At 45.6% G+C, this 11,090-nt stretch overlaps 1 protein-coding gene across 1 annotated transcript in view; it reads left to right on the top strand.

Annotated features, from left to right (window-relative positions):
* arap3 (ArfGAP with RhoGAP domain, ankyrin repeat and PH domain 3) overlaps nt 1–11,090 on the top strand; it is a 25,555-nt gene that overhangs the window by 5,592 nt on the left and 8,873 nt on the right. The window contains exons 3-22 of the mRNA XM_031878513.1: nt 228–381; nt 829–1,782; nt 2,342–2,382; nt 2,659–2,741; nt 2,831–2,898; nt 3,547–3,786; nt 4,630–4,699; nt 5,536–5,656; nt 5,740–5,924; nt 6,121–6,227; nt 7,223–7,422; nt 7,741–7,826; nt 7,954–8,136; nt 9,036–9,177; nt 9,624–9,728; nt 9,937–10,093; nt 10,182–10,284; nt 10,372–10,570; nt 10,649–10,712; nt 10,804–10,967. Coding sequence (XP_031734373.1) covers nt 308–381; nt 829–1,782; nt 2,342–2,382; nt 2,659–2,741; nt 2,831–2,898; nt 3,547–3,786; nt 4,630–4,699; nt 5,536–5,656; nt 5,740–5,924; nt 6,121–6,227; nt 7,223–7,422; nt 7,741–7,826; nt 7,954–8,136; nt 9,036–9,177; nt 9,624–9,728; nt 9,937–10,093; nt 10,182–10,284; nt 10,372–10,570; nt 10,649–10,712; nt 10,804–10,967 — 3,346 coding nt within the window. The 5' untranslated portion in view covers nt 228–307. The remainder of the gene's footprint in view (nt 1–227; nt 382–828; nt 1,783–2,341; nt 2,383–2,658; nt 2,742–2,830; nt 2,899–3,546; nt 3,787–4,629; nt 4,700–5,535; nt 5,657–5,739; nt 5,925–6,120; nt 6,228–7,222; nt 7,423–7,740; nt 7,827–7,953; nt 8,137–9,035; nt 9,178–9,623; nt 9,729–9,936; nt 10,094–10,181; nt 10,285–10,371; nt 10,571–10,648; nt 10,713–10,803; nt 10,968–11,090) is intronic.

Raw genomic sequence — 11,090 nt, 5'->3', positions numbered from 1 at the left:
AATAAAACAGTTTATATGTTAAATCACATCTAACATGAAATAAAACACGTTATATGTTAAATCACATCTATCATGAAATAAAACAGTTTATATTATGATATGTTGTGATGGTTTCACTTTTATGCTTTCATATTTTTCTACAATCTCTTAACAACACGCATAGACAATCCCGCTGTATTCTGGGTGATGTATGCAAATGCATGGTGTGGTTTTGGGTTCTCCTCCAGATGGACCGCTGCTGTCTGTAGGTCAGTGATGGCCGCCGGGTGTCCTGGACGAGGAGGAGACCGAGTCAGATCCAGACTCCATGTTGGTCGTCATGGCGACGCTGGATGGAGACACGCCGGTTGAGACGCTTCTGGACGCAATCCATCTGGAGAGGTCAGAGGTTAACTCACCACAGTCCAACCAGCTATCGATGCTAACACTTTAGCACTGTGTGTGCTACAGTGTGATGTGTGTTAATCAACAGTCACTAACTCCTCATTTGTTTAAGAAAACATCTGGAAGCACTTGCTACAGGGTAACATCGTGCTTTATATATATATGTGCATGCATGAAAAGGGTTAGCATGGAACATTTAACATATACAGGGTGGGATAGCTACGGATATCTACCGGAGGAAACAGAAGTATTACCCTCTTCCTGTTTTGGTTGTACAAAGGTTGACTACCTTCCTCTGTGCTGTATACGGAGCCGCTTTTTCCCTGCAGCTTATAAGGAACCAATCTAAACATCATTGTCATTATTCTATAGACATTATGCAATCAACATTTACTTCATCATAAGTTAAAGCAAACAAAACCTTTGCCATTTTTTTGACTGCAGGTACCTGGACACCTTCCATCGAGCCGGTCTCCTGTTGGCTCGAGACTTCACACACCTGGATAACGATGCCTTTGTCAGTCTGGGAATAACCGCCACAGGACACAGGAAGAGAATCCTACGATTGGTCGGTCACGTTCAGAGGAGAGAGAGTCAAAGAGCCTATCAGAAAGCTAAGCTCCCACGTGACCGCTGTCAGTCTGTGACGGAGCGAGGTCACAGTTCTGCATCGCTCTGTCATTCACCAGGACCCATGAACTTTGAGGCATTCAGGAACAGCTCGGCTCCGAACCTCGCCAACATGCTGACCGACTCTGACGGCAGCAGACCGGTGGTGAAGCCGGTTCCCAAACCCAGAACCGTCTTCAACCGCCGTAGGACAGCACCGATCCACTTCTGTCCAACACCAGACCCTGCACCGCCCCCATCCAGGAGGCTTTCCCAGGAGTCCATCTGTTTTACTGTGTTAGAGGGTTTGACCTCAGGGGACACGCCCACATCTGATGACAGGTTGACCTCTGACCTCAGCAACAAGTCGACCACGTCCAGCCGAAGACCGAGTCAGACGGAGCGGAGGAGGCCGAGTCGTAGCTTGTCTCTGTCGGACGCTGGAGGGTTGTTACCTCCCGTTCCTCCGAGACTGAACCGTGGGATCCCCTCCGCCGTGTTCCAGGGGTCCCCGTCCTCCTCTTCCTCTTCCTCACCTGTACGGACAGAGCAGAACCAGAACCAGACACCTCCTGGGACTTCCTGTGCCGGTAGTCTTGACAACAGCAGGCTCTCTGGATCCTCTGGTTCACCCAGAGGTGGTCGGATGGAGATGGTCTCTAACGAGATCTACTGGGGGACTTTACCTGGTTCTACTGCCCCCAGTGGAGGGAGGAGTTACTGCAGCCAGCAGTCAGCTCCTCCGACTCCACCGAGACCAACACCTGACAGGAACCCTGAGAGGAATAGGTAGGTCACTCTAAACTTGTTTCTAGACCAGGGTCCAAAGAACGAGGGTTATTTACTTGTGCTAAGCTAAACGTTGTGTCAAGATACATCCATGTTATCAGCCTAAATACGTCCTACCTACCTTGTGATCAAACAACCATCCAAGGCCTCCCAAGGATTTACTTACCTACCTACCTCAGGGTTGTGGTTCCAGGAGGCTAACGGGGTCAGTATGCTTCTAATGTAGTGATCATTGGATCTTCAAACAGCATCTGAAACCTCATCCACCCACACCATTCGGACGTTGGTATTGGGAGGTATTTAAGGGGTCAGAACTGCTTCAACACTTGTAGTATTAAGAACAACTTTATTGTCAGGTCTACGACAATAAAGTAAGATTGGATATATTATCCAGTGGATCCAGTGGTTTTGTAGTTTGACGCACACTGAGGACTACAAGTCAGGATCACCACATGCTCTGATTCAAATAATTATTTTTACAAGTTCAACTACTAAAGTGACCCAATGAATCACTAGAACTCTGAATTCTGATTTATTGTTTGTCTATGTGTGTTTTCAGTGGCAGCACTTTAAGTTATAACTCTTCAGGATCAGCTAGAGGTGAGTACAGACGTGACTACGTATGAAAACATGATGCATAGTGACAGTAAGACTTTACAAGAACAACCTTTTAAATCTGGATCCTGTTTATTTTGCCCTTTATTGGTTGGGGCACATTCTTGAGAATTCCTAGTACCCTGATGTTTGAACACTGTTCTGTTTGTGTGGTTTAATAAGCAGAGTTTAATAAGCAGAACATCACTGGATGAGTATGGGGTTTCATTACCATCAGTACTGCAGTACCCAGTTAACTCTGTTAAGTTTTCTGTTCAACAGCTTCAACAGACGACCCCGAGGACGAGATCAGCCCCTACTGTGAAACCGTTTTCCAAACCAGAAGAAGTCCACATCCCTGTGAGGTGAGACAGACGATACATCAAGATTGTTGGGTTTAAACGTGTAACATGTCGAGTGATGAAATGTGCTCTTTAAATATTTTATCCTGCAGAGTGAGAGAAGCAGACTGGAGGACAGAGAGACGAGGAGGGGGGAGGACAAACATGCAGAGGATCATGGGTAAGACTCGCAACTTTTTTTTTTTAGCTTTGTATGTTCATAAATTAAATACTGTACGACAACAAAATAATAAGAATTAAAAATAGAAAGGATAGGGTCAAACAAACAACATAAGTGGAAAAAGTCAAACAATTCATGAAAAGAATGTGTAATTTGTATTAACAAAGACAAACTAAAACAGGGTTTATATGTCGTAATGTTTCGTATTGAGACAGCAATAAGACACGTTTATCACAATATTACAATCCGTTTTCTCTGCATTCGTCACCAGCTTCAGTTGAAAGAGTTGAAGCTGTCAAATATATAAAGTTGTATCATCTGCATATTGTCGGAATGCCCCAAGGTTCTGTACTTGGCCCAATTTTATTTTGTAGAGCTTCTCTTTAAACTGCAGTTTGTGTTTAGTATTGGGCAGTTCAGCTTGTGTTGAATGCAGACAAAACTAAGTTATACTGAGGTTCAAAGTTAGTTCTTGACCTGCGAAACTGCAGCTTAGAAAGATACGATTGAAAGCTACCGAACAGCTACGAAATGGACCGTGTGAGAAGTTACATTTGTATTTGGGAATATAGAATTGAGGGGAACTGAACGTTATTTACAGGATGAATGTATAAAGCAGATTATTATCTTGTTGTATTTCTACTTCAGGCTCCAGAAGTTCCCTTGGACGAAGCGTTTGTCTCAGGCTCTTCACTCCGGAGACTCCCAGGGTTACAGCACCGTCGGTGAACATCCCCCCCCGGTCCGCTACCTTTCCCTGCCAACCCACAGCTTCGCCTCAGAGGTCGACGAGGACCTGACTATCTCCCCCTACGCCAGCTACACCTCCCTGACGGAGAGAGCCCCGCCCATCATCAGCGGCTGGCTTGACAAGCTGTCTCCACAGGGGTGCGTTTGATTTACACAGCGGGTTAGACCAGGGAGAAGAAAACCACAGGTTTCAGAGGTTTTTCAGGAGGTTGTAGGGTCCTGTGAAGGTGAATCAAGTAGCATAAAGTTAGCATGCTAAGTTTCCTCATGTCGGTAGATACAGGGGTTTGTGGGTAAACAAAGGTTGAATATGGAGTCTGAGCAAATCTTGGAGCTCCTCCCATGTTCTCAACCGGCCAATCACAGCAGTGGAATGAGAATCAGTGACACATGGCTTCCTGTTGTTCATGTGTGTGTGTTTGTCGGGGGTCAGAAGTCAGCACAGGCTGTAGTGCTGCATCTTCTCTTCTCTGCTCCTCCTTGTGTCTTCTTCCTCCTGAGGAGCTGCCTCTGCCTCGTCATCTTCCTCTCCTCCTGCTCCTCTTCTTCATCATCCTCTGCTCGGTGTGTTTCTCTTTTCTTCTTTCCTCTTATTTCTCTTTAAAACAACAAAGTTCTTCTGTGGTGTTTATCAAAATCAGTACAGAAACCAATACGTTCATTATCCAATCAGTGTTTTCTGACGATGCTCCGTGTTTATACATCTGGAATGTTTCAATCCCAAAACTACACTGTAACACAAAAACACCAGTCAGTTGGGATGTGTCTTTGTGTCTTTGTATCTGTGTTTTTGTATTTTTGTGTCTTTGTATTTTTTATTTTTTTGTGTCTTTGTATCTCTGTGTTGTTGTCTCTTTGTGTTTTTGTATATTTGTGTTTTTGAATCTTTTGGTCTGTGTATCTTTGTGTCTGTGTATCTTTGTGTATTTGTTGTAACAATGATCTCGTGACTCTGAATATGTCGTGTGTTTTATCTTTCAGGAACTATGTTTTCCAGAAGCGCTACGTGAAGTTTAATGGCAAAAACCTGATGTACTTTGGCAGTGAGAAGGTAAAGAAACTACATCCAGAGAGTTAAAAGATTATTATTATCATTACTATGTAAAGTTTCATAGTCCTTATCCTGTCCTGTTTTAGTGTTTTACTAAATTGAATCAGTGAGGATTTAATGTGGATATCTTGACTTTAACAGATCTGTAAAGTGATTTAAATTCATGTTAAAACATAATTTCTCAGTATTTCTATATTTAAATACTTGTCTTTTCTCCTGATCTAACAACGTGGTGATGAAGGCATCAACCTTCCTCTTCATCTCACTGTCTCTCTGCACCCATCAATCACTGTATCTGATAAGCCCCGCCCACTTGTTAAATGATCCAATTAAATCTGACGAACTTGATGTAAACTCAGTGACACTGAAGACAAAGACGCTCTAACTGCTCTGTTACTGAGAGTCACACCTGAGCACTAATGATGTACTGCAGTAAAAGTACTATTACCACATACCTGGTACAAGTAAACGTCATGCATTCAAAAGAAGTACCAATAGTAAAACTACTCATTATGCAGAATAATATGTATTATGATTATTGATGTATTAGTGTGCTCATTTGAATGACTTTATATTATCTATAATAATACTTCATCATTTATTAGTTGATTAATAATAAAAGTAACTGAAGCTGTCAGATAAAAGTACAATATTTACTCTGAGATGTAGAGGAGAAGAAGTAAAGTAAAGTACCTCTAAATGAGTGGAGTCCTTGAGTAAAAGTACTCTACAGATATCTACATGAAGAGTTTCTGTCAGAGACTCACCGCTCTGATAAGAACAGATGAAGGTCTTTAATGATTGGTTTCCTGTTTCTGTCCTCTGCTCCGTCTCAGGACGTCTACCCTAAAGGAGTGATCCCATTGGCTGCCATCCAGATGGCCCGCCTAGCCAAAGACAACAAGTTTGAAATAGTGACGAGTCACAGGATCTTTGTTTTCAGGGCTGATAATGAAGGTAGATGAAGAAACACACACACACACACACACACACACACACACACACACACACAGAAGATGATGATGATGATGTCGTCTCAGTGCTGAGGCAGCGGTGGGTCGGCATGCTGCAGGAACACGTCAGACATCAGCTGGCGTTTGGTCGGCGGCGTTTCGGTCCCGGGTCACACTGTCAGAGACATGGAGCCCTGGAGCTGAAGGGAACCAAGTCTAAAGTGTACGCCGCCATCATCACGGAGCAGATCTGGATCTACAAGAGTGAACAGGTGAGACGGTTCGTCACGGTGACACGATCTCCATCTTAGGAAGAACTTCCTGTTATTCAGCTCAAGACAAGACCTTCAAGAACCCTTCAAACTTTTTGGTTCCAGTGGTTTTCTGTCCGTCTCTGAACCAGAACACAGACTTTGACTTGTAACTCTCTCAGCAGTGAACTTCTGTCTCTAACTTATGTGTGTGCAGTGTTTTCGTAACGGAATCGGCATCACGGTGATCGAAGCTCGAGGATCGACGATCAGAGACGGAAAACACAAGAGCTTCGACCTCATCACTCCGTACAAAAGCTTCAGGTATCGATGCTCCTCTCTCACCGATACGGTCCACATGAACCGGCTGGTGGTGGTTCGGTTTCTGTTCCTCAGAGGGTCCAAAGTTTCAGTTCTGTAATAGAGACTGTAAAGACTCTACGAGTAGATCTGTAGGTTCTACTAGTCTCTGCTAGTCTCTGCCAGTCTCTACTAGTCTCTACCTGTCTATACTAGTCTCTACCAGTCTCTGTTAGTCTCTACTAGTCTCTATCAGTCTCTACTAGTCTCTACCAGTCTCTGTTAGTCTCTACAAGTGTCTACCAGTCTCTACTAGTCTCTACTAGTCTATACTAGTCTCTGCTAGTCTCTGCCAGTCTATACTAGTCTCTGCAAGTCTCTACTAGCCTCTACAAGTCTATACTAGTCTCTACTAGTCTCTGCCAGTCTATACTAGTCTCTGCTAGTCTCTGCTAGTCTCTACTGGTCTCTACTTGTCTGTGCTAGTCTATACTAGTCTGTACTAGTCTCTACTAGTCTCTACTAGTCTCTACTAGTCTCTGCCAGTCTATACTAGTCTCTACTAGTCTCTGCCAGTCTATACTAGTCTATACTAGTCTCTGCCAGTCTATACTAGTCTACTAGTCTATACTAGTCTCTGCCAGTCTATACTAGTCTCTGCCAGTCTATACTAGTCTATACTAGTCTATACTAGTCTCTGCCAGTCTATACTAGTCTCTACTAGTCTATACTAGTCTCTGCCAGTCTATACTAGTCTCTACTAGTCTATACTAGTCTCTGCCAGTCTATACTAGTCTCTACTAGTCTCTGCCAGTCTATACTAGTCTATACTAGTCTCTGCCGGTCTATACTAGTCTCTACCAGTCTATACTTGTCTATACTAGTCTCTGCTAGTCTCTACAAGTCTATACTAGTCTCTACTAAATGTAAACCCTTTATTAATAAAAAGGGGGCGTATCTGTTTTTCAAATGGCGTTGCCGTGGCGACCTTTCAACCAGCTTCTGCTCCGCCTCCTCAGCTTCACGGCGGAGTCGGACCGGGACAAGCGGGACTGGATGGAGGCCCTGCAGGAGGCCATCGCAGAGACCCTGTCGGACTACGAGGTGGCCGAGAAGATCTGGTCCAACCGGTCCAACAGGATGTGTGCGGACTGCAAGGCCCTGAACCCGGACTGGGCCTCCATCAACCTGTGTGTGGTCATCTGTAAGAACTGTGCAGGTACCTGAGACCTGAGACCTGAGACTAGACCAGGTTGATGGGTGTTCACCTGTGGAGACTCTGCAGGTGTAGGTGTATGTGTGTCTCTTCTGTCACCGGTAACATGCCATCAGTCTGGTTGGATTTGTCTCATCTGAAACCTGTTGACATTCATGTTCTATGTCAAACTCTCTCACACACACACAGACAAACACACACACACACACACACACACACACACACACACACACACACACGAGAATCCATCTGATCCAAACCAACACGTGATTCACCTGTGTATGTGTGTGTGTGCGTGCGTGTGTGTGTGTGTGTCTGCAGGCCAGCACAGAGGTCTGGGGACGATGGTCTCGAAGGTTCAGAGTCTGAAACTGGACACCAGCGTGTGGAGCAACGAGATCGTCCAGGTGAGACCAGAACCAGCTGCTCACAGAGTTCATAGAACCAGAGTTACTAATGTAAATATGCATAGAGCCGACATGCTGCAGATCAAACGTGGAGTTGATTGTTTGTTTGTTTGTTTGTGTCCGTCAGCTGTTCATCATGCTGGGGAACGACCGAGCCAACGACTTCTGGGCGGCTCGTCTGTCTGCGTGTGAGGACCTGGACTGTGACGCCCCCCCAGACCAGAGGAGAGACTTCATCTCCCAGAAGTACAGAGAGGGTCGATACCGGCTTCCTCATCCGGGATTCAGCAGCCAGGAGGAGCTGCTGAAGGTCCGACTGAACACACACTTTACACATCAACCGGGTTTTACTTCATGCTGCAGCATTCTGGATCAACTGGAGAGATTTAAGATCCACATCTAGAGAAACTATATCATTAGATCATTGTAGTATAATTACTTTAGTCTGAGTTTAACTTCAGGAAGTTGCAGCCCATCCAGGTTTTTATGTCCTTAAGACTGCTTGAAGTTTAGAGAGCTGGTTGGTTTCATCTTGATCAATAGATATAATTGAGTATCATCTGCATAACAATGAAAGTTTATAGTGTTTTCTGATAATATTATCGAAAGGAAGCAGATATAAGGTGAATGAAATTGGTCCAAGCATGTTTCTCTCTCAGTACATGTCTCTCTATCTGTCTCTCTCTCTGTCTGTCTCTCTGTCTCTCTCTCTGTCTGTCTCTCTCTGTCTCTCTGTCTGTTTCTCTGTCTCTCTCTCTCTCTGTCTCTCTGTCTGTTTCTCTGTCTCTCTCTCTGTCTGTCTCTCTTTGTCTGTCTCTCTTTCTGTCTGTCTCTGTCTGTTTCTCTGTCTCTCTGTCTCTCTCTCTGTCTCTCTGTCTGTTTCTCTGTCTCTCTCTCTCTCTGTCTGTCTCTCTTTGTCTGTCTCTCTTTCTGTCTGTCTCTGTCTGTTTCTCTGTCTCTCTTTCTGTCTGTCTCTGTCTGTTTCTCTGTCTCTCTCTCTCTGTCTGTCTGTCTCTCTCTCTCTCTCTGTCTGTCTCTCTGTCTGTCTGTCTCTCTCTCTCTCTCTCTCTCTCTCTCTTTCTGTCTCTCTGTCTCTCAGTAGCTGTCTCTCTCTCTCTCTCTCTCTCTGTCTGTCTGTCTCTCTCTCTCTCTCTGTCTCCCTCTCTCTGTCTGTCTGTCTCTCAGTAGCTGTCTCTCTCTCACCACCAGGTCTTGTGCTCGGCGGTTTCTGAACAGACTCTTCTAAAAACTGTCACTAACATTTTCTCGGAGGCGGAGTCAGCTCACCTGTCAGACGACTCCAATAGCTGCCAACGACATCATCACCTGCTGGATCGCTGCCCCGCGTCAGGTCTGTTCTCTACTGGTCTCTACTGTACTGGTCTCTACTGTATTCTGCATCAGGTCTGGTCTCTACTGTAGTCTGTGTTCTTTATACTCCTGTTTGAGGTCGGTAGTGATTGTGGAGACTCTTTGTTATCAGCTGTGTTCATACAGGGGGAGGCTTTTATTTTGCTACAATTCCTTCAGTTAGCAGAGAAACTCAGACCGTCACAGACTTTGATCCTACAGAGTGGGTCACTAGAGGAGCACCAGTCAGGACCAGGACCAGGTCCAGCACCAGGTCCAGCACCAAAGTCAGAAAGACTCACTCTAACATCAATCAGTTTTTGTCATTCTGAAGATGATTTGTATGAATGTGAATCCTGATTGTGATTATTAGATTAGTGTTGACAGTGTTTCTTCTTCTGTGTCATGTTTTAGTGCAGCTCAAACAAACCTCTGTTCTCCCATCAGACCCCAGTGTGTACGATGAGATCATGCAGCCCGTCCTTCACTCCGGATACCTCTTCAAGTCCAGCTCTGCCCACAGAGGGACCCTGTCCAGGAAAACAAGAGAAGGTGGGAGGAGATAAGGAGGGAGGAGGGTCAGCTGGATCAGGTTTAAAGGAGGTCTTTTCCTTTGAACCAACAGGTTTTATTGGACAGAAAATGTTTATTACCAGATGAATACTAGCAGCAGATTGTTAGGGAGGAATTACAGTGAGCTCGTCACTGTAATTCTTAGTTACCTGTGGAAATAAAACGTGTAAAAACGTGTCGCCGTCAGACTTCCAGAAGTTCTGGTGCTCGGTGGATCGGTCTCTGCTGTTCTACGAGTCGGACCGATCGGCTGATCCCTGCATGCAGATCAGCGTTAAAGACATCGTGTGTCTGGGTGTCAGTCGACCCGACGCCTCCAACAACAGCAACGGTTTCATCGACAGGTTCGTCCTCCCGATACGTCAACGCTCGCTTGTTTTTAATGTCCACACGGAGACTCAGCCGCTGTCCCTCCGTCTGTCCTCCTCTCAGGTTTCGTTACACTTTCGAGTTGTATTTGACTTCAGAGAAACTTTATCAGTTCGGTTTGGAGACGGCCGACGTTCTGCACAGCTGGACCAGATCCATCGGAAAGGTCTGGACCTCAGACGCTCTAACGTTCGTCCCACTTTGTGTCCTCTTCTGTTCAAGCTTCCTATGTGATGTTTTTATTCTCCACCAGGCCGCCACCCCCCTCAGCTGTCACTGCCTGCTGACTCGGGAGTTTGAGCGGGTCGGCCTGCTGCGGTACCGAGCCATGCTGGACCCGCAGCAGTGGAAGGAGGCCTTCTTCGTCCTGCAGAAGTCCAACCTCTTCATCTGTCCCCGAAACGACGGAGCAGCAGAGGACATCATCAACCTGAACCGTCTGCAGGAGCTCAGTGAGTCCTGGTCCCGGTCTACGAACACACCGGGTCTTGTCGGATTGATTTAGATAAAAACTGTTTCTCTGTTTGAAGGTGTCGCCTCCGAGACCGAGAACCACGAGAAGAAGGACATCCTGGTTTTAGTAGAAAAGGGAAGGTGAGATGAAGCGTTTTCTCTGCTGGACACCAGACCATCTGATCCAGATTTTGTTTCCCCCTCATGGTCTGCTTCCCTCTCTCTCATTCAGGACTCTCCACCTGCAGGGCATCGGCCGCACAGACTTCTCTCTGTGGTACTCGGACATCCAGCGAGCAGCCGGCGGTAAAGGAAACGCTCTGAGGGACCAGCAGCTGAGCAGGAACAACATCCCTATCATCGTGGACAGCTGCATCGCCTTCATCACTCAGTACGGTGAGGAAGAGAACTGAAGCTCTGATGATAGATATCTTTAATATGAAGCTCTGATGATAGATATCTTTAATATGAAGCTCTGAGGATAGATATCTTTAATATGAAGCTCTGAGGATAGATATC

The sequence above is a fragment of the Anarrhichthys ocellatus genome, unplaced genomic scaffold (assembly GCF_004355925.1).
Source record: "Anarrhichthys ocellatus isolate YVR2014 unplaced genomic scaffold, GSC_Weel_1.0 scaffold184, whole genome shotgun sequence".
In the NCBI taxonomy this organism is placed as follows: domain Eukaryota; kingdom Metazoa; phylum Chordata; class Actinopteri; order Perciformes; family Anarhichadidae; genus Anarrhichthys; species Anarrhichthys ocellatus.
The sequence above is the reverse complement of the archived record's forward strand: the minus strand, read 5'-3'. Positions and strand labels throughout refer to the sequence as shown.